General features: G+C 37.6%; 1 protein-coding gene across 16 annotated transcripts in view; it reads right to left on the bottom strand.

Annotated features, from left to right (window-relative positions):
• Window positions 1-1,925: 1,925 nt before the first annotated feature.
• SREK1 (splicing regulatory glutamic acid and lysine rich protein 1) overlaps window positions 1,926-23,860 on the bottom strand; it is a 40,186-nt gene continuing 18,251 nt past the window's right edge. For 4 of the 16 annotated variants that reach the window (XM_085528339.1, XM_085528341.1, XM_085528342.1 and 1 more), the window contains 9 exons: window positions 22,908-23,086; window positions 22,123-22,253; window positions 20,569-20,871; window positions 17,511-17,630; window positions 13,841-14,344; window positions 9,462-9,557; window positions 8,670-8,805; window positions 8,164-8,273; window positions 5,442-7,690 (listed from right to left, as the gene is read on the bottom strand). In XM_085528339.1, the coding sequence (XP_085384465.1) occupies window positions 7,444-7,690; window positions 8,164-8,273; window positions 8,670-8,805; window positions 9,462-9,557; window positions 13,841-14,344; window positions 17,511-17,630; window positions 20,569-20,831 (1,476 nt within the window). In that variant the 5' untranslated portion in view covers window positions 20,832-20,871; window positions 22,123-22,253; window positions 22,908-23,086 and the 3' untranslated portion in view covers window positions 5,442-7,443. Of the gene's footprint in view, window positions 7,691-8,163; window positions 8,274-8,669; window positions 8,806-9,461; window positions 9,558-13,840; window positions 14,345-17,510; window positions 17,631-20,568; window positions 20,872-22,122; window positions 22,254-22,907; window positions 23,087-23,860 lie in introns of all 16 variants that reach the window. The other 12 variants (XM_085528334.1, XM_085528335.1, XM_085528332.1 and 9 more) reach the window with 4 other exon arrangements.

Below are 23,860 nucleotides of genomic sequence, written 5' to 3'. Positions count from 1 at the left end.
ATCCATCAGTACTTCAAAGGGCTAACTTGTGAGACTGCAGCTGTGCTATGAGTAGTGCCTGTAAATACTCCCTGTCATGCAGGTCTCATTAGCCATTTCTGTTAATCAAGGAAGACACACAACTTGATCGAGCAAAAAAAAAAAAAAAAGCTGCAAGTAAACTGAATAAAAGCAGCAAAACAGCCATTAAACACAGAGCACACAGCAAGCACAACGCGCCCCGCGCCATCATGGCGGCGGCTCTGCCCGCCCAGCGGCCCCACGCTCAGCTGTCCCTCAGCGCGGCGCGGTCTGGGTGCGCGCCCTGCATCAAAAGAAATGATAAAACCCTACAGAATATTTTGGCTCAACATAAATTAATATTGCTGGTGTATATATGTGTGCGTGTGGGTGGGTGTTTATTTCTGCTCAGATATATTTCCCCTACTAAGATAGCAAGTATGGGGACATCAATAAAAGCAAAGCATACAAGTCCTTCCCGCAAAAATAGTTATTTAACCTTTATTTGGTATCCACCCAACTCTCATAAGATCCTCAGGAGTCTGCATAAGAGAAATAACAAAATGTAAGCTATGTCAGTAGACTTAAATACTCCACGCCTGGACCATCTCTGTGTGCACTCGTAAACCCCACGATACAATTGCTTTGATGACACTCATAGAAAGAGCGTTTACTTTCATATTTCTTCAGGCATCAGAGTGTCTCCTGTATCCATACTTTTGTATTTAGAGCTCCGTGATTGCAGCAATGTTTACTTTAAAAACATCAAGTGTTTTGCTGGCAAACAGTAGGTTTGCTTTTGTTTATAATGCTGTGACTCAGTTTATGCTGTCTTGATATGGCAAAAAGCTAAGCTGATCCTACCCACCGAGAAGGAGCTATAGAGAGCCAGTTAGCCAGGCCTAACAGAGAATGCAACTTAATCTTCTGAGGACAGCACCCTTTGTAAGAGTGGTGTTTTGTTTGTTGGCTTAGTTAATACCTGCTCCAAGGAATACTAGGGAATAATATTGACCAGGACAGATGGCAAAAGGCTGCTGCTCCTAGCACAGGCTGTGTATTTTCCTTCTAGGCCTATGCTTGCATAGTCCTTCCAGCAGTTCCAATATCGTTAGGGTCTGAATGGGTTGTGCTGTGACATTGGCAACACTGTCCTCTGCCCAGTGGCACATTACCCATCCAGCCTTAGAGTTCTTATCTCTTCAGTATGCTGGTATTGCACCGGTAGACTAAAGACTACATAGTTTGGGTTTATAAGACTTTTATTAACTGTTGTTAAAGCATCTTCCTGCTTCCAAGCATTTGAATTCATCCTCCCACCAATAATAAATAAATGTCTAATCAGCCAATTAGCCATGCGCAACCAAAATGCAAGCCTTCAGCTTGACACACCCACCAGGCAGAGCTGAACCAGCCATACGATTTGTTACCAACGTGATAGCTGTCAAAATCACAAGATCCCAATTGACCAAGTAAATGTTTATAGTGCACTGAGAAGCACATTTCATACAAATTATATCTTGACAGGGAGGCTTAAGCACTGAAAACTGTGAACTGTAGTATGAAAATACCCATGACAGTAATTTGTCTGTTCAAGCTAAAATATTATGTGTGAAACCCTAACTCTACTTAATAAAACAAATTTTGACATACACTTCTATATATCCATGTTTATCAACTAACCATTTGTTTAAAAATGACAAATTCTGCATTGGATGGGTGGGTTTCCAGAAAGGCCTTAGCCTCTTGCTACCATTCTTGTGATATTCTTGGTAATTTCAATCCAACCGAGAAGCAAACAATTTGGGTTTAGATGTAGATGTAATAAATAAACAAACCAATAAATCAAAACAAAAGTCAGAACTGCTTCACAGTGATTTGCTACATCTCTCTGAACTTAGTAGAAGTGAGCTATGACACCAATAGAGCTTTGGGACATAGTTTATTCACAAAAATAACAACGTAATAGCAGCAGTTGACATTTCTTTACTTGTACCATTTCATAGTTGCTTCAATAATGCAAAAATATATTCTACTAACACGGAACAAGCTTGGATATACATTTATTGAACTGAAAAGGCCTCCTTTACTAACAAAACATCTGATTTAGAGGAGAGGCAGTCATATTTTTGCTGCTGTAGTGCACAGGATCCCCAGGCACATTTGAGCACAGGTTGTGATTCATGCTGTGTGAAACAAACTTACCATGGCTCCTGTATCACTGAGAAAAACACCACAAATGATCTACTGACAAGCTAGTTTAACTCTGCAAGTTAAATTCCCCTCTTGATGTTCAGGAGCAGATCACACACTCCTCTGATCAATTTATTATGAAAACTATGTATTTATGAAGCACTAGCTTCTAAGTAGACCATTATTTACCCATCACGGTAGCAGCAGTTTAAAATCTTTGTGCTAAAGGTTTTACTTAGTATAGCAACTTCGTCTTCTAAGAAATCTGCTTGCTTCCTGTCAATACCTTTATCCCCTTATCACTCCCTAAATATATTTGACATTTAACTATCAAAGAACACAAAAAGTACATTTGCATAATTCTACTGTAAATAAAAACAGATCTGCTGAGGCAGATCTGAGTTGTTATTATCAATGTATTAACCTTCTCAATAGTTCAAAACTAAAATACTACTATAGTCATTAGATTAAAATATCCTTTAGCAATTGTTACAGATTTGCTACCTAGCGCACTAATATCTGCATGATAAGAGCTACCTAACTGTCAGCTAAGGACATCAAGGACTGAATGACAGTAAGATTAAATGACTTTTTCCATTGGTGATAAAAAGTCTTTCTGACCAAGAAAGACAGGTAACCTCTATGTAAGAAAGATCTCCTTTGCACAGTTAGTACAGAACATGTTTTGTACTCCAATCTTAGGCCTTCCATCAAGTTTGGCACTTGTTTATCTTATAATAAAAGAGAAAATGCAGTGAATCCAAATTAAGTGTAAACTGCAGCTCTCCAGAAGAAAATAAACAAACAGCTAAAATCTCGGTTTTACTTCAGTGTCCTCCTTTACTAATCTCAAAAACTGTAAGATGGCTATGACAAATTTTTCTTAGGCCTTCTTGGATAATAAGAGTTCTTGGCTTAGGGAAACATCTTGAAAACTGGAATTCAAAGATAGCCCCTCAATGGTTTTTCTTACTCAGAAAGTACAGAACTGAAGCCTTAAGAGAACTGCTCTCAGACAGTGGGCAAAGGAGCTGTCTGCACGTATTATCAGACAGCTTTCTCTGGGAGAAAAATCCTTGCTAATGTGCTCAGACCCCGTGCTGCGGCTTACCTATACATGAAGCAATCTTGAATTTTAAATGAAAATAAACACTACATACAGAGACATTGTCAAGGAGTTTAAAATTAAACACAAGCGAATTTATCTCACATTATGCAAAAGAATCCCTTTTATACAATGCTTTCAGTATTACTTTAATTACACTTTTCACCATATAAAAAATAAACTTCACATACAGGCTGAAAACTTTTCTGTTTAGACATTAGCAAATAAAATCAGATTTCAGGTTGTAATAATATGAAGAATATCTATGAATTTCACCTATCCGCATGCTATCCACTGGTGAGAAAACCTTATCCCTCTCCACTAAGCATTGACAGATTTACATTATTTTAGCCACTTACAGCTCTCAGTATTTGTGTCACCACATCCAAACCTTGCTTTTGAAATAATGACAACACCTAAAAAGAGTAATTCAATAATATAAGGCCAAAAGTATCATCAGGTGCCAAACTGGATCCACAACACGCCCCAATTTGCAGTACTTCACTGTGCTGAACCTATGTACTTAAGAACTGTTTTACTCTCAGAATTCCATTTTCACACTGAAACAACATGATTTGTCTTTTATTTTTCTTTTTTTCCTTTAAGTGAATGGCTTGCAAAATTAAAATGCATGTTTCATTACAAACTTACAAAACGACAGTGATACAGAGTTGCTTCAGTTTAAAGAATAAAGAATATACACACCACCATGGCATTACTGCTTTCAGTGGTTATAATGTTAAATAGAGTAACTGAAAATAGTGACAAAGACTTGTATGCAGCATGTAAGAATTTGTGTCATACAAGGCAGCCTTTACTTTTTTATCTCTTGATTAGACCACGAGAGTTATCACAGACATTCCTAAATGTAATTGCTATTACAAACTGAAGGCAAAACAGAGAACCTACCATTAACAAACAGATCTGTAGACTTCAAAATTAAACTTATTGCCTTACACATACCTAAGCTAGAAAACACCAGCAAACAAACTGCAAGCAACACAGAGCATGATACAGACTGCAGAATTTACTTCAGCAGAGGAATAAACCACTGAAATGTTCAAACTCCCTTCAGAAGCCAGGCTGTGCCTGGCCTGATGCTGTTGGCCAGCTGGTTAGCTAATTCAGTTATACCTATCTGAAACTGACATTAAAAAAATAAAAAAATAAAAAACAAAGCAGGCGATTAGCATGTAGGCAGAACCCAAAGGCCAAGTTAAGTGAAAATACATCTAAAACAACACGGCTACCACAAACTACGCTGTTCTCAAACCCATCACTCAGTTTTATCAACTTATAGAAGTGCAGAAGCAAACTACCTGACACAGCAGCTCAGCATGCAAATGCATTATGATGAAGGCGTGGACTTCCACTGAAAGACAGACACATTTAATGGGTCAAACACACAAACGTGGCAGAGCAAGTAGGAACTTCGCTACTGTGTTCCAGCACTGGTTTAAAAAAACCATCTGCCCCCTGTGGTGATGGGTGTTCTACAAAATATTTATCATCTAATGGTGGCTTTTATTTTTATTTTTATTTTTTTTCCTTTTTTTTTCTTTTTTAACAAAGAAGGGAATCATTAAACACCTAATACAAAGAGATAAAACTATCCTCACAGAACTACACAGTATTACAAGGCAAAACAGAAAATACAGTATTTGTAAGAAAACACAGTTTAGGGTAGGGAGGAAATGTGTTTATTTGGGTATTTGGTGTTTAAACTTTTTTTTTTTTCTCCTCTTTTTTCTATACCTTTTTTAAAGGGACTATTAATTCACTTACAATTTAACTTAGTATGCTGCATATATATGATATATTAGCTAGTAATGCTGCTATCGTTACCTATGAATTTTAAAAGTCATTTTTCTTCACTAACTGTGCACAATCATCTACATACTCTAAGCTATGCAAATTCAGGATAACAAAACTAAGAAAATCAAACTAGGATGAACTGAAATGTGATATACTATGAAAATTCTAATTTCTCCCAGGGAAGGAGTAACTTATCTTTTCAAAGATATTATACATAATACAGGTATATTTTAACTTGTATTCACATTTCAAATCAAAAGAAGCTGCCTGAATAAGACCTGATGACCAACTAAAAAAGTTTCTTTAATAAGCATGTAACAGCAGAAACTTCCCTCTAAAATACTTAATTTTATTGGTGAAATGGTAACAAAGATAACAAGTATACAAAGAACCCCTTTGCTCTATGCTACTTACACATCATAAATAAGACAGCTGTTGCTTCAAGACGCAATCCTTCAGAACCTTTCTTTAAATGTACAGATTTAGCGTTCTTTTATCAGAGTAAGCTGTTAACCTACCAACAGCACGTGGCTTAAAAATGACAAAAATGACTGTCTATACTTTACATGGTAAAGCATTTCCTGTGGTCTTAAATGTACACAGTGGGAAGAACACTAAATCGTATCAAAAATGAAGAGTGATTAAGCAGCTTCGCAATCAAACTAGGTTTCATTACCTTAGGAATTAGACAGAATTTTTGTTCCCTGTATTATGCTTTTTGAAAATTATTTTCTTAAGAATTAACTATGCAAAAGAAGAGGAGATTGAAAGCAAACTGCTAATATTCTATTAAGCCTTTTCTTATTCCTAACTGAAAGAAATTCCTTCCACGAGGTAAGGCAATTTATTCATTTGATTGTAATAAGGTGTGTAATCTACCTGATTTTAGGTATAAGTCTGTAAATATGACTCTCAAAAAAAGTCTCACAACAATGAAACTGGTTATGTTAGTTCAGAGAGCACAAATCATGGTTTTACTTGAAAAAAAACAAAAACAAAACAACCTGCTTTGTCATTTGCTTCTTACATGCTTTCTCACCAAAGAATGAAAAAAGACCCTCTAACATACATCTCCTATATAAATTCCTTCCCCAAGCATTTTCCACCCCCAGCTCTGTATTAAATTCATTTTACAACGCCTGATGTGTACCAGAGAAAATGATGGAGAGGTAACAGTTAAGGCCATCCAAATGTAGTTAAGATTATCTTAAGGGCTGCCTGTGATGCAGGTGTTCAGAAAATACTTTGTATTCAGCTACTATATTTGTACAGTGGTGGTCCCCAAAATGCATCATTGCTTTTACCCTATCATTTCTGAAGATAATGGACTTGTAGTACTTAAACATGTGAACTAAACATCCATTCTGAAAAATCACTTGCATTCTTGTCTATAGTATGGTAGTGGCAAAACAGCAATAGAGATGATGCAAGATTTAGCTGAAAATGAGTAACAGCACATATATATTTCTAGAAAATACCACGTTTTAAGAAGGCACTAAAGCTTATGCTTGTGCTCTCAAATTTTTTAAACAAGTAAGAAAAAATTTATTTTCATAATGGCACCTGTACCATTTGCAGCTGAACAGACACACTGCAGTACATGTCAAAAAACAAAGCTGTTAAGTTCTCTTAATATACAGATGTGCTCAATTCTGGAACAGAAGAAAACAGCAAAATAAAACAACCTGAAAATAACTCAATAAGCTAACCTATTATCATCATACATGGCAATGTTCCTTTTAGGAACAGAAAAGTAGCATGCATTGTTCAAATACTTTAAGCAAATATTGAGTTTAGGGATATTAGTAAGAAATTATTTTAAATAATAAAACTGACAAACTGCAAGCAGCGAGCAAATTAATAACATTGGGCATATACCATAAGAACCATAAAAACTTTTCCAACAGTTGTCATTTACACCAAAAGAAAGTGTGTACGTTTATGTACCGTTTCCAAGCACATAAACAAGTACACGTTGAAGTTGCTGTGGACTTTTTAACCCACTAAATAAACTAACACAAAATTCATCAACAAGCAATATTTTAAAACAAACTTCAATGCTGACCTTCAGCTTCTATTTTATTTTCTTAGGGGTAGTAAAGGTTTACTTCTTTCAGTTTCTGTTTAACAGCCTATAGCAAAACTTAACATAAATCATTTTACCTATAAGTACAGCCATCATGGAAATGCATGGAGTTTCAGAGATGAATAGTTCCGACGGCATATGCTTTTTCATGGTTTAACTACTGGTCCGTGCTTTCCTGCTTTACAGCAAGAAGACAACAAAGCTATCACAAGAACTGGAAGAGCTACTAGTACTATCAACATGGTCAGGTTGATTGCTTTGACATTTTCTTCCTCATTCTGGGAAATAAGAAGCTTTGGATTTCATTCCTTAGTTGAGACAGAGGTTGATTCTTTGCTTTAAACTTCTTCCATTTTAACCGAGAGGTTATCTTCGTTTGGTTGACAGTTTCCATTCTGCTGAAGTTTGACTTCATCTGTCCTTTGCGTATCTCTGTTGTCAACATCTTTGTCTGTTTCTGAATCCTGATCCTCTTTAGCATGGTCTTTGTCCTGTCAAAACAAAATCTTTCTCTCAGCATTAAGGGCTATAACTTCCAATTAACTGCTGTTATTTTGACTTCATCCATTTCTCATGTGTACTCAGAACCAGCAATTTAGCTACATCAGCAACTTCACATGGCTGAAGCCCAGCATTGCAATCGAGTGTTACTGAAGAAATCACCATTGTAGAGAGATCTGTCCTTACCTCTAATATCCAGATAAAACAGCAAACAGTATAGTGGAACGTTAAGAATTTACCACATATCCTAAATAAAACAGAATTACTAATTCCATTTCATATATTTTGTGACTTAACTCATGCATTTTACCAGAGTTCTCCAGCAAGCAGACTGTGGTCACATATCACACATATCAGATGTTTTATAATTGCCGAATCATTCTGAATACAGCAAGCTACTCTTTAAGGCACACTGCTTTTCAACATAAAGGTTTAATCATCACTCTTTTCTTAATCAAACGACCTTCTATTTTGCAAGAGAAAATCCCAGACTATTCTTCCCCAGATCTTCATTTTACTTCCTGCAGAGTTCAACGCACAGCCCAGGACCAAAGCAACCAGGGACAGGCTGCACTGCAGAGTGAAAAATGCATTAAAAAAATTAATATTTTAACAGTCAAGTTGTCCCAGAAGCCGACTACAGAGCTACAGTCAGCTTCCTGGATCCTTTCACAGATACACAGCCAAACAATTCTTAACACTTGGCACAAAACAGAAAAGAGAGAGAAACAAAACCAACGTGTTTTGGTAGACTATACATACATGTTCCTGGTGGTCGAGTAAATTTCAAACACAAAAGCTGGCCTACTAATAATCACAGAAAACTTTCGTCTCCTGCAGAAGCTAACCTCAATTGTTTCAAGTGGCAATTATTTGCTAAGGAAAAAGAGGAAAATGAAGAAAAAAAGAAAGAAGGACATTCCAGTTATCATTTCACTCTATTTATCATCACTTGATTGCAGAGCTTACCTTCAAAGCAGTGGTGCTTTTGTCAGATTTCTCCCTTCCCTCTTTCTCTTTACTACTTTTTTTCTTGGAGGTGGAGCGTTCTCGTTCTCTTCCTTCATTACAAGTATCTCTTTCTCTTTTCTTTTCTTTCTTGTTTCTGTTCAAGAAAAATTTTTGCTCAAATCAGATTTGATCCAAAAATAGCAAACGAACTACCAGAGCTTACATGAACTGTACTGCACAGCACAGTAGCTATGAACGTTCGTATCCTGGTTTGTTTTCTCCATGAAAGGTTCAATCAAACCACTTAGTTGCAAAAAACAAACAACAACAACAACAAAAAACAGACAGAGAAGAGGATTTTTTTACTGAAGAGAGCTAAGGAAAACATGTTTAGAGTGCACAGTGATAGCAAAGGGAAAAGTGAACTGAACCTCACTTGAGGAAGGGCTTTCAGAGAACATTTGTCTCACAGACAGACAGGTGATATTTCAAAGTGTAACAAATCTAAAATCCCTGAAGTTTTCTGATTGTTTTTTGAATTAAAACTGGATCACGCTGACCAACAGAAATTGTCTGCATCCACTTTTTATCAGATATCTCTACGCATGCAAATAAAATAAAATAAAATAAAATAAAATAAAATAAAATAAAATAAAAATAAAATAAAAAGGAAGAAATTAGAAATTGACCTGTTTCTTTCGGAATGCTGGTTTCTAAGTTGTATTTCAATTCAACAAAACATAGTATCTTCCTTATTTCTCACTAATGTTTACGTCAAACTGACAATGTGTATGTTTACACCAAACTGACCTTCTTGGAGAAGGAGTTCGTGACGACTTTCTTTTTGTTCCTTTGGATGTTTTAGGAGACTTAGAAAGACTTCTACTCTTCCTCTTGCGTCTTTCTCTGCATGACAAAAAATTCAAAGTCAGCAAAAAACAACAAATAATAAACTCATGAACCATATAAATCCTCTTAAAATGAACTGTCCTAACAGCTAAGTAAACATTCCCGAGTTTAACATTATATACAATGATTTCTACACTACACAAAACAGAAGAATTTTTTCATGTTCCAGAGTGGTGGGAAAAGGGAGAATACAAAAATGAAGTAGAAAAAAAAGATTGTGTCTTTTCAGATTTTAGTTTCATGCTTACCCACCCGTGCTTGTACTTAAACCTGACAAATGAAACATCTACTAACACTGTATAAAATAAGAATCTCTTCAATCAAGAGAAGATTCCAATTGAATGAGAAGCTACATCAAGACAAAAGGTATAATTTCAGCAATATAAACTTTAGAACTTAAATACTCAGGATCACCAGAACTTCAGTTCAGCATGACTGAAGTTCAGAAGCAAACACTTCATAATACAGCTCAAGCTGTTGTCAAAATTAAAAACAGCCCATTTATTATTTGCCTATCGGCCTACGCTCAACAAACATATTTATCACCCTCTAATGTACCAAGGAGCTCTTAACAGCTCACAACAGCTTCTTTACACAAATGGATTTACTTAGTTTCTATTCTAGAGTTTGGTTTTAAATACAACAGAACATTTATTACCTAGTTAACATATAGAGACACATGTTAAAACACATCAAAACCCAAGGAATTAAAGCTTTGTTCAACAAAAAATGCAAATCCTCTAGCTGTCAAAGTACTCTTTCCGCTCTCTTCATGGAATAGGAAACATGAAGAGTTTCCTATAGGAATAGGAAACTGGTGAAGAGCAGAAAAGATAAATGAGAGTGCATTTCAACATATTCCCTGAAGCGTGTTCAAAGGGAGACAAAGTTGGTGACAGCTCTGGAGCACAGGCCTTATGAGGAGTGGCTTAAGGAGCTGGGATTGTTCAGACTGGAGGAGGCTCAGGGGAGACCTTATTGGTCTTTATAACTATCTGAAGGGAGATTGTACAGAACTGGAGGTCGGCCTCTTCTCTCATGTAATTGGGTGATAGGAATAGAGGGAATGGCTTCAAGCTGCCCCAGGGGAGATTCAGGCTGGACGTTAGGAAATATTACTTCTCTGAAAGAGTGGTCAGGCACTGGAATGGGCTGCCCAGGGAGGTGGTGGAGTCACTGAGAGTGGAGGCATTCAAGGAACTTTTGGACCTTGTGTTGAGGGACATGGTTTAGTGAGAACTACTGGCGATGGGTGGATGGTTGGACTGGATGATCCTCTGGGTCTTTTCCAACCTTGGTGATTCTATGATTTCACAAAAGATATAATTATGCATTCCAGCATTTGCAATCAACATCTAACTTCTCTGATCTTTATAAAGTCCAAGGAACCAAAAGTTAATAGATGAGTCACAGAAGGATATATTAAGACATGTTTTTTAAAACTAACTAGATTAATACTCTGACAGTATCATGTGGCCCGACCTTCTGAAGGACAGAGATATAAACAGAAATATAAAGTACTCTCAAGGTTACACTGGAGATAACACTGGTTTACTGGTTAACACGCATCTCATTTTGAACACCCCCATGTTTATCAGTGCATTTTTTCATTTTAAGAATACTGGAAATGCATTTTTATCTACAGACAAAATGGACATTTTTACTGCTTTCCTGCATGTCTATGGATAACCACGTAACTTATTTGTGTTCAAACAGTACCAAATCTGTATTTTCAGACTCTGATTTTCAATTGTCAACTAGGCAGTCAGTCACCAAAGTAAACAGACTCCCTTAAATACAAGCTAACTGGGGCTTAGCAGCCCAACTTACTGTCAGATACTTTTAGAGACAGTAATAGCTACAGAAGCTGGAATAACTCTGAAATTTGCTTAACCCTATTCCAGGCCTCACTCAAAACAAGGTCAACTACAGTAGGTTACCCAGGGACACATCTAGTCAGGCTCTGAGCATCTCTATGGATAAAATCTCCTCAGTCTTTCTGGGCAACAGGCTCTAGGCTTCCCAGAAAACAAAACAAAACAAAAACCGCCACAACTTAATCATTAGAAAAAAAAAATATTTTGCTGTATTTCAGTATCACAGAATGTCAGGGACTGGAAGAGACCCTGAAAGATCAACTAGGTCAATCCCTCTGCCAGAGCAGGAAGGAGCACCTAGATCAGCTCACACAGGAATACGTTCAGGAGGGTTTTGAGCGATGCCAGAGAGGGAGACCCTGCAACCTCTCTGGGCAGCCTGATCCAGTGTTCTGTTACCCTCACTGAGAGGTTTTTTTCTCATACTTATGTGGAACCTCTTATGTTCCAGTCTACACCCACAGCCTCTTGTCCTGTAACTGGATATCACTGAGAAGAACCTGGCTCCATCTTCCTGACACTCACCCTTTATTTATTTATAAACATTAATGAGGACACCCCTCAGCCTCATCCAAGCTAAAGACACCCATCTTCCTTAACCATCTTTGTGGCTCTGCACTGGATTCTCTCAAGCAGTTCCCTGTCCTTCCTGAACTGAGGGGCCCAGAACTGGACACAATACTCCAGATGCGGTCTCATCACGGCAGAGCAGAGGGGGAAGAGAACCTCTCTCAGCCTACTACACATACCACTTCTAATACACCCAGGACAGATGGCTCCCTTCTCCCTGTGCTGTTCTCCAACAGGTCAGTCCCCAACCTATATTGATACTTGGGGTTCTTGCCCAGACACAAGACTCAACACCTGCCCTTGTTACATTTCATTAAATTTCTCCCTGCCCAATTCTCCAGCCTGTCCAGGTCTTGATGGATGTCAGTACAGCTTTCTGGCATGTTAGCCCCTCCTCCTAGTTTTGTGCCACCCTCATTCAAGTCATTAATGAATATACTGAATAGTACTGGTCCCAGTACCGCCCCTTGAGGGAATCCACAAGATAGAGGCCTCCAGCTAGACTCAGTCCCACTGACCACAACTCTCTCTCACTCCTTTCCTTCAGCCAGTCCACCTTACTACCTGATCGTTCAGACCACAGTACGTGCCTACTTCCTTTAGCTCTTTCCCTGGCCAACCCTGAAAAGAATCTGCCTCCACTCTTCCTACATTCTTTGTTTACACTTTCCCACAGGAAACTTGACCGCTCTGTTAGAACATTCCCCAGCCTTCTCCTCTCCAGAATAAAGAAACCCAGCTCTCCCAGACTCTCCTTGTAAGACTGGTGCTCCAAGACACTTCATTAGCTTTGTGGCTCTTCAATGGATACATTCCAGTTAGGTCTGTTTCTCTCTTGCAACTGGAAGGCCAAAAACTGGACGCTGGATTCCAGATTTGGCACCACCAGCACTGAGAAAGGCCACGTGTCACCTTCCTTGTCGGCTCACAACTCTCTTCTTTTTAAAGAGCTGCTCAGCATACTGCTCTTTTTCTTGACTGCAAAGGTGCACTGCTGACTCATGCTCCTCTTGGGGTCCAACAGAACTATCAGTTCTTTCTCTGCCAGCTGGCCTTCCAACCAGTCAGCATCCTCACTGTACCGGTCCATGAAGCTACTCCTGCACAGCTGCGGGACTCAGTACATCTGTTTGTTCAGCTCCAAGAGATGTCCATCAGCTCATTTTTCAACTCTGTTTATGTTTCTTTGACTGGCAGCACAGCCCTTTTACACACTAAAAGCTCCTACCAGTTCAGTATTGTCTGCAGACTTGCTGAGAGTGTGTTCAGTCCCACTGGCTAGGCCAATGATAATTTTCAAGAGAACTGGCTCCAGTACTGTCACCTGGAATATAAGGCCAACGATTGCCTTTTTTTTTTTTTTCTAGCTAGACTAGCTGCTCTGAAGAGACTGTTTCAATTTCTGAGTGGTCCTACTGGAGCCAGGAGTCTGTGATTTTTGAATCAAAGCATACTGAATGACTCTATACAAGTAACCAAGAAATTATGCAACAATGACTCATACTTTCATCAGGACAATGTGTGATGCCCCTCCATCAAAACATTTGTTGGCTCCAACACAGAGAAATGGCACAACAACCATCTACTTATTGCCCTCAAATACTCTACTGTATGTTTAAGTGAAAGGCAAGCACCAGCAGCCCAACAACAGACTACACTCCTCCAGGTATGACACAGATTTTTTTGTAATTCATTTTACTTCACTGGGAAATACACTAAACAAAAGAACAAAAACTGAATTATCAAAATGGTAGTACTGACACATGAAAAAGAGACTTATTTTGTTGTGCTTCTAAGTTCAAAAAAGCATTAAAAAAATTCAAAATAACAAACCTGCTGGAGCTACGTGATCTTCTTGAAGAGCTATAGCTTCTTGGGGGAGTTCTGGATCTCTTATCTTTCTTCTTTTTATCATCTCTCTCTTTTTCTCGCTCCCTCTCCCTGTCCCCATCTTTTTCCTTTTCTTTTTCTCTGTCTTTGTCCCCTCCCTTGTCCTTATCTCCCTCCCTATCCCTCATCTTCTCTCTGTCCTTCTCCCCATCTTTGTCATCATCTTTTTCTTTGTTCTGATCTACATCTTCCCTGTCTTTTTCCTTCTCATCTTTCTCCTTTCCCCTTTCCTTGTCCCTGTCTCTATCCCTGTCTTTGACTCTCTCTCGATCTTTGTTTCGATCTTTGTCTTTCTCCCTGTCTTTATCCCTACTTCTCTCTTTATCTCTCTCTCTTTCCCTTTCTTTGTCTCTATCCCGGTCTCTTTCCTTCTCCTTGTCTCGGTCTCTCTCCTTTTCTTTGGTCTTTTCTTTTTCCTTGACCTTTTCTTTGTCTCTTTTCTTGTCCCTGTGAAAAGCCAAACACAAATCCATTAACTCATCTTAGAATTTCCTGATAAAAACTAAAACTTAGTCTTCAGCATACAGTAAATGCTCAAGAGAAACTATGTCTGTTGAAAAAGAACTATTATGTAAAATTCTACTTTTTCACTCAACTTTACCATGAGGGATAGACTACACAGCTACAAAGTGTCTGGAAATTAGAATTCAAATTCATTTGTACTGAGAGATGGTATTAAAGTTTCTTTACCTTGTAATTCTTATTATACATACACAGATGTTCTACATTTGTCTGAGTCCTGAGACAAACGCTACCATTTCTAAATCCATTTCTTTCTAAAATTGGATCCATATAACACAGACTGGAAATTAACCAGCCCCATACGAATAATGACAGAAATCTTAATTCTACAGTGCTCTCTCACATCAACATCCTGGAACTGCTTGCAAGTCCAACACTAGTAAATACAGAGAAACCAAAACCGGGGTGTAAATTTCACAGATTAAGTTCCCTTAAAAGTAAAAAATGTAAGGTCAAAACTCAAGACAATTCAATCATCTATGATGTTATCAGGAACTTGAAAATTATGTAACTATAGGAAAATTTTATGACAGTAAAAATATAAGCAAGGGTAACAGATAAGGTCAACTTCTATAGAACAAGCAGAATTACACCTGTTCATAAAAAGAAATACCGTGAGAAAAACTTAAGCATGTGTTCTAGTAACCAAGTCAAATTGAAAAACTGACTAAATTATAGCTCTGGTTGGAATACTACTCTACATTTTGGCATAGGATTACTTGGAAGTGCAAGACTCCCCAACATCCCACCTAGTGGATATGCATGTGACCTGCCTCAAGGATATATGAAAACCAATAGTTCTTCACAAAAACAGGATAAAGCACATTATAAGAAGTTCATCAATAGGCCTTTTCACATCCACAGGAACAACCAGACTTAATTTGCTTTTTCTTTCAGTATTGCTGTCTAGCCCAGGATTTTGAAAGATTCCCAAAGAGACCCATTCAGACTGGAAAGACCCCAAGCACAGACCCCACTTTTCTTCATTCAATCAAGCCTTTAGTTACATATTTCCTCAACTCCTAATGCACAGCAGGTTGTTTTATGTTCTTTACCTATCAGGTTCTGGCAAATATTTATTTACATGTCTCACAGATACAGTCTAAGTCCATAAAGATGAGACGGCAAGCTATCCCTACAATAGCAAGGGATCTCACAGTGCCACCAGAAACACCTTCCAGTTAGTTATTATACAGATGTCACCAGACTTGGCCCTTACAGTGAGTAGATATCTTAATAAACTCTGTCAGACAAGTGCAAGAGAGAATAAAAACATTTTGTCAGCTATCAACAAAGCCTGACTACATAAACTACTCATAACTGTTCCCACCAAGGTACAAAGTCTCGCAGTTCTCTTTCCCAAAGTACTCCTCTTAAAAAACAAAAACAATGAAACTCCCTTTAAATGAGTCAGGGCATTAAGGAGATGAAAGAAGAAAATTACCAAGATTTCTACTATGAAGTATCCACATGCGCTTTATAAATATTGTGTTGGAATTTCCCTGGAAATCACTGAATTTCCAGTGACTGAAAAAGGGGAAACATAACCTTCATTTTTAAAACCAGAAAAAAAGAACCACAGGGCACTTAGTCTCACCTCCATGCTTGGTGAGATCATGGAGCTGATCCCCCTGGAAATGGCAAACAGAGATTATAGGGGACAGCCAGCATAGCTTCTCTAAGGGTAAACGATGCCCATCAAATTTGGTGGCCTTCTATAATGGGATTACAGCATTGTTGGAAAAGGGAAAAGAACTGATGTAACCAACCTGGACTTGTGCAAAGCACTTCATACATTCCTGCATGACATTCTTGTCTCCTAATATGCAGAGACATTAATTTGACAGACCACTCAGTAGATAAGGAATTGGCTAAACAGTCACATTCAGTGGGCTGTAGTCAATGGCTTGGGGTCAAAGTAGACAGCAGTGATGTCTGGCATTCCTCAGGGTTCAGTGTTGGGACTGATACTGTTTAACACCTTTGTCAGTAACATGGACAGTGGGACTGAACGCAACCTCAGCGAGTTTGCACCAAGTTGTGTGGTGTGACTGACATGCTGGAGATGACATCCAGAGGGACCCTGTAAAGCTTGAGGGGTAGGTCTCTGTGAAACTCATGAAGTTCAACAAGGCCAAGTTGCAAGGTTCTGCACCTGGACTGGGACAATCCAAAACATGAATACAGGCTGGATGGGGGCCCTGACAGACAAGTCCCACAGAGAAGAACTGAGGGGCAGTGGGGGACCAAAACTGAACATGGGTTGGCAATGTACTTTTTAAGCCCAAAAAGCCAATCATATTCTTAGCTACGTAAGAAGTACACCAGCAGCTGATTTTCCCATTCTAATCCTCTCTTGAGACCCCACCTGGAGTACTGCATTCCCATTGGAGGCTTCATCATACAAAAGACATGGAGCTGTTAAGAGTGGCTCCAGTCTGTGAAACTCATCAGAGGGCTGAAGCATCTCTCCTATGAAGACAGGCTGAAAGAGCTGGTGTTGTTCAGCCTATAGCAGAGAAGGCTCTGGAGAAAACTTAGAGCAACCTTCCAGTACTTAAAGAAGGTCCACAAGAAAGATGGGCAGAGATTCTTTATCAGGGAATGTTGTGACAGGACAAGGGCTAATGCTCTTCAACTAAAATAGAATAAATTTAGCATAGATATTAGGAAGAAATTCTTTATTCAGGAGGTGCAAAGGCAGGGGAATAGGTTGCCCAGAGAAGCTGTGGATCATCTATCTCTGGGAGTGGTCAAGGTCAGGCTGTACAGGGATTTGGGCAACCTCATCTACTGGAAGGTGTCCCTTCCCATGGCAGTGGGGCTGGAACCAAATTATTTTTAAAGGTCCTTTCCAACCCAAGCCATTTTATAATTTTACGTAGATACAGACTTCTATGCAGAAATTTAGGCAATTCAATATAAAAATCTACATTCTGTTCTTTTGCCTCACAGACAAAGCCTAGGGACGGGATAAGCATTTACTCTCCATGCTTTACTATCACCTAAAACATTCATTAGATTTTTTTCAAAAACTTTGTACTGCAGGCTAAGAAGAGAACAGTATCATTTCTTAGGAATGGAAACTCACCGAGAACGAGATCGACTTCTTGATTTCCGCCTTTCCCTAGATCTAGATCGTTTTTTCAGGGGACTTCTGGATCTGCGTCTGTCCTTGTGTCTCGAGAGTGATCTGTTGCCAGACCGACTTCTATACGAACAAGATCAAAAAGAATACTTTAATACTGAAGCTTCATTAAATTAGGTCAATCAAAACAGGAAAATGGCATAAAAATCTGGCCTCACTAAGAAAAATTACATAGGATGGCATTTCACATCTGTTTTTACAGATAAGCTTACTTAAACTGGTGCATATGCTCTCCTTTGAGATTGATTACTTAAGTTGCAAGTTTTATTAGAACCTTTAAGAATAGTCTGGAAAATATCAATCCATACTGAAGGGAGATATTATTATATAATTATTTCCTTAGATAATTAAAGTATATAAGATATAAGATCAGCTTGTAAAAATAGTTACATTTTTTTTCTTCCTCAGGTACAATCATTTATTGCAGTTTTGTCACTTGTTTGGTTCCCCAAAACCTACCACCCATGGCTCAGAATTTAGGAAAGTTATCACTTCAAATTGAAGGATTTGTGAGCATAGATTTAAAAATTCTCAAGATACAGAATGAAAACTTACTTTGTGATAAGTAAGGAATGAAAATAATTAAAATAACTCCAACAGAAATCCAACTGAAGTCTTCCAACAAAAATATTTACATCACTCCAAAAGTAATGCCTCCTATTTATTCCCATGTAAACTATAACACATGTAAACTAAAACAAAGAGCACAATAATAATACTGGGCATAGCAAACTCTCAGCTACATAATACTCCTTTTCAATACAGTCAACACTACTAGCTATGCATTTTTACCAGCGATGAACAAAAGCCTCCTCCTGCAATCCTCCAAATCTGCAAGGCTGTCTGAATTATCTTTCATGTGGCTGTCAGCCCTGCTAAAATATACTACCCAAGGCCTCACAGTGCTCACATGCACTGTTTGGTCTTCATAAACATTCAGCAAGCACCAATGAACATCACTGAGTGCCATTTTTTCGTGCACAGAGCAATTCAATGACAAAACTTTGCTCTGTATGAGTATCCTTATCAGATGCCATTTTGTCAGACTGTACCTCTGCTGCCATCTGTCACATGGCAACAAAACACAATGGAATATTGGTGGGAAGCTTCAACTTCTACTGACATACCACCAATATTCACCTAAGATGTTGCAGGCCAAAATAACAGAATAAGAGTCGTTACTTTTGGAGCACTCCTGATATATATTCTCAGATTTGATCATGAAAACAAGACTTCTAAAAATGACTATAGTCTGTTTTCCTCAGTGTTCATCATTTTTTGGAAGATTACATTACTAGGAAAATCAAAACAAAAAGGTGAATTTGAATATTAAATTTCAAACAACACATTACTTGAATACTTTGCCTGAAAGGTTCACGTATAACAAAGTTCAACTTACCGAAGACAGAAAAGCCATGTATATTACTCAATAAATACTGAAGAACAGGAAGACAGAAAAAATTAACAGTTCTACCTGTTTTCTGCAGCTTGAGACACACAGAGCAAGGAAATACCAAAAGGTGAAGAAAGGCAACCCTTTTTTAGCTCCTGCTTTGCTCCACACATCAGTGTAGCGTAGAAACTAACTTCAGGGCAAATTAATTACAACTGAGCCAAAACAAGCTCCTGAATAAAACTTGTACCATAAAGATGAAAGAGATATATGGAGATTATTAAATGCTGAAACAGGAAAATGGCAAGGATATTTTATTCTTAGGGATGCATCTGCTTCAGTGGACCAGTCTGGCTCTTTTCGCAGCATGTAATTAAAATCATTGGTAACAGACAAAAACTGTATTTTTAAAAAGCGGTATCAAGAGATATTTGAAAGCAGATTTCTTAAAGTAAGAAATGCAAACTTATTTCCTAAAACTCAGTCTAGTTTGTGCTGATACAAAACACTGCAGACATTGTGGGAATATTACGTTAACACTACTTTTCAGTTAAAGCCCATGTTACAGAAACAGCAGAGAACCATGCAATAAGGAAGTGACCAAATGATTATTCTGGCATTACAAAGTTGCCCACTGGTCTGATGTCAACAGATAATGTACTGTGCTGTCTCTGTACAACAAAACCAAAACCTGCACTTACACCATATTTTGCTGGGAGTACAACTGATGCGGTGTGCACTTCTACTCAAGCTTTTTTTTATATAAAAGAACAACAGAACTCCCATCAGAATACAGTGTCAGAAAAGATGCAACAAAGTCGTTTCTGCAACATGGACAACTTACCTTTCTAAAGCATAAACTATCTAGTAAGTTCTGAGTGTCTTTTTTTTGACATTTAACATACCCAAATACTTTTAGATTGATTACATAAATACTCATAAACCACTGAAAAAATACAAACCATTTTCAGGACGTGTCTGTTAGCATCATATACCAATATTGCCTCATTCTTGAGAAATAAATTTATGTACTAATTTTAACAGCGATCTAGTTGCTTCATTTCCTCCCACACTCCAAAGCCTGCCTCAGAAGTTAAGAAATTTAGCAAAGCAAACAAACCGAAGAAAGGAAAACTGTCCCTAGAGCTTTTTTCTCTTAGTTTCCAAAAAAATTTAACCACATTTGCGATACAGTAAACAGAAACACTGGTTTTATTAACTCCGTGTTCAGAAGTTCAAGACAGCAGGGGAACTTTATACTTGCAAAACCAGTCAACTTATCAGTTTAGAGTGTTAACAGTCCCAGCCATATAATGCAGACAACTGTTAAGTTTTTAAAATACCAAGGTCATAGAATGAAATATGTTACACAGCATTAAAAGTACCTTCCACTGTGCTTTCACTGAATGTAATTTTGAAAACACTTAGCACCTAGAGCAAAAAAGTATCTGTTCGGATGTAAAGATTTCAGTTACTCTGATCTGACCAGTATAAGCTATTTGTGTTTTTCACAGCAATACTTACTTTAGAAATAATCCCAGTAATCATCAGTACTGAAGAAAAACAGTATCACCTCTTATTCCAAAAGTAAAAAAAAACCAAACCTACCTGTGTTTTGAATGTGATCTTTTCCTTCTAGATCGGGATTTTGAGCTAGACCTGGATTCTGAACGAGAATGGGAACGAGATCGACCGCCTTTTCTTTCACTGCTCTTTCCAGACTCTGAGAGGAAAAAACCACTTTGCAGTGTAAGCTCAGAACATTTAAAGATCCCAGTTAACAATCTGGCACAAGTGGAATGTACCACACATAGTACAAGGGGCCTACTCTTTGCACATCTTCCTTCTTTGCAAATATCCTTCAGAAACATCCAAGAAAGTCATTGCATATACTCGTTGAGTGCAGCCATCCTGCAGCAGTACACATAAACCAGATAATTATAAACAGCTAGCTCTATTAGGAAGGGATTTATGTTGCTGCCACAATGCACAAGATTACAACACGTTTGCCTCTTGGTATATTATTAACGTAACTATTCAGAAAAAAAGATAATAACCTGAGAAAAACGGAATAAATTAGAAGACAGGGTATAACTTTGAAAACAAGTACAAAATGTAATCTATAGTGTTTTCTGTTCTTTTAGACATTTACACCACTGTACAAATATTCAAATTATATTCCACAAGGAAAGGAAGGCATGGAGAGAAGAGGCTGAAAAGTTTGATCCAAAGGCCTGGAAGCCACCTCAGTGACTTCAGCAGACTTTGGCATGGACTCTTTTCGAAAAGATTGACATTCTGCTGCTTTACACTGAGGAAATGTTAGAGCTATTTTTATTTCAACGCCAAAAATGAGAAAAAATTCAACTGTCTCCAAAAACTCAAGACTTCCCACAATGTAATGTATATACACTGAAAACTAGGTTTGTTAATAAAATGACAAAACCTCACTGATCTACCGAAAAAGGATGATCTTAAGAAGTTCAAGAAAATCAGACTGTCTTATGCTGTGATTTAGAATTCAGAACAAGTCTACAGAAATCAACACTGAAAAGCCCCGTCTAACCTCTCAATCCATGAGAAGTATTTCTCCTAGACCAGCCATTTCAGTGTTAACAGGGATCAAGCAACTAATATGGATGAAAAAGAGTTCATTACAACACATTGTTTTATCCTAAATTCATTTCCTGAACTCATTTGCTCATTCTTGGGTGAGCATGAAAAAAAGCACGGCAACAGGGACTAAAGTAGTCTGCTGTAGATTAAGCAAGCATAATATTGGTGCTTCCACCTGAATGCTAGCTCCCTGATCAAGAAACCACACCACTAATGTGTGCTAAAGAAGAACCAAACAAAGCATAAAGCAATTTCACGGTAAGAGTTTCAATGTACTTTGAACTTAAGAAGCATCAACATTCAATACATTCAAATTGTCCTCCTGGTTTTTAAAATGTTCAATACCCACGTATGTGAAGACAATATGTGTCAAAACAAAAAAGCCAACTTCTACTGTTCTGTTACATGAAGAAAACAGTGATTATTCTCACTTCTTCCTACACGTTATTCAGCTACACTTTTTCCTGTGTCTGAAAGTGCTCTTAATAGCATGTCCCAAGGAGCACAATGAACATGCCTGTCTAGTACTAAACGTAATATACGTACCTGGCTCAATAGCAGCAGATATGAAAGACTGAGCTTCCCTTACTCTCTTCATCACTTCTTCCAGTTCCTTGGCAGCAGCCTGTGGTGTCATTTCAGGAGGCTTCACTATTGCATTATTGGAGTGATTTATTCTAAATTAAGGAAAAATAAAAACTTTATTTCACAAATACTTGAAAAAGAAAGTGAAAAATAAGAAAGGAAACTACCTCAAGTTCCACGTCTGACTAAAAATTGCGAAGTTCATTGAACTACATATTTTACATAATGATCACCTGCCATCTAACTACCTGAAATGTGTGCCTTTTACTCCTTTCAAATATTTAAAATAAATGAGGTACTGCATTTGTGTGTCATTCTGAATAAATAAAGGTTCAAGTCTAGGAATCTCAGTTTCAATTTTAGATTAAATTTCAAATTTAAAACTCATTACAGAGTCATCTATATATGATGACTCCGATCAGCTGCTGTGGTCTAGAAAGAGACAAAGAGCACAGCTGAAGAAAAACATATAATGAAAAGCTTAATCAGCACATAGGCCTTTGCAGTTTCTCTCCTTGTTAAAGCAATCGCTGCCTCAAGATTAAATGTAAGTATATTTTACTCTCTGCTAATCACATTCTTCTTATTTTGAAATCAGAGTTCATAAGTGTTCCAGGGTGGTAACAGTAGATACTTATATTGATAAAATATGTATTATTATGTTTACATGCAGATCAGAGTCACAAATACATAACAATATTGAGAAATCTCTCATTCAATATTCATATGGATAATTAATTTCTTACTTTAGTGGTCTGTCTCCAAACATAACTCCATTAAAGGCAAGAGCTCGAGGTACAGAATTTTGGTCTGCAAATTCCACAAAAGCAAATCGTGTTGGCTGAGTCTCATCACCTGCCATTCGCACAAATTTGACTTCTCCAACTTGCTTAAAGAATTCAAGCAGCTGATCAGCTGTTGTGGTCTAGAAAGAGCCAAAGAACATAGCTGAAGTAAAATATATAATAAAAAGCGATCATACACTATATTAGGTAATAAAAAAATCTCTATGTTTTGGAAAAACACCTCACCGTTGTTTCGCAGGTGACACTAATTTTGGCTATTTTACTTTTTTTTTTTTTTTTTTGAGACATTGTTTTTCCTTCCTTTAATCTAAAAGAAAATACTGCAACCAAAAGCCCCAAAAGTTCAGGCTATAAATAAACTTGCATAGGATTCTGAGCTTTTCAAGCAACCGCTCTGAAATAACTGATATGGAATTTGCTTATACACATATGTCCAGGCTATTTCTGCTATTACAACTTTTAATCAAGTAAAAACAAACAAATGAACAAAAACCAATATCACAACACTCATCTTTTATCTGTTTTTCTGCTCTCTTACAGATTTTATTTTATTGCAATCAACTGAACTTTTACACTCTAACAGCTCCTTCAGCAATAAAATAAAACCCTCAAACAAATACTTCTACTGCCATCCATCAAAGCAATTGCTTTTTGATCAATAACTGCTGAAATTAAATATTTCAGACACCGAGCATTTCTATCACAGAAACGTGAAGATTCTCAGGCTGGTTTTGCAACTTCAAATAAGAGAAATCACTAACCTTCTACTAGGGTTTGGGTGAATGCCTTTTTACTGTACTTAAGATCCGCACAGTATTACGGTGAAGGACAGCTATCATAATCTTGCATCTTCAAAGGCATTATTCAGCTAATACGACACAATTGATCAACAC

This window comes from Coturnix japonica, chromosome Z (genome assembly GCF_054131305.1).
Source record: "Coturnix japonica strain WE chromosome Z, WE-NBRP24, whole genome shotgun sequence".
Lineage (NCBI taxonomy): Eukaryota > Metazoa > Chordata > Aves > Galliformes > Phasianidae > Coturnix > Coturnix japonica.
Note: the sequence above shows the minus strand (reverse complement) of the source record. Positions and strands in the feature narration are given on the sequence as shown.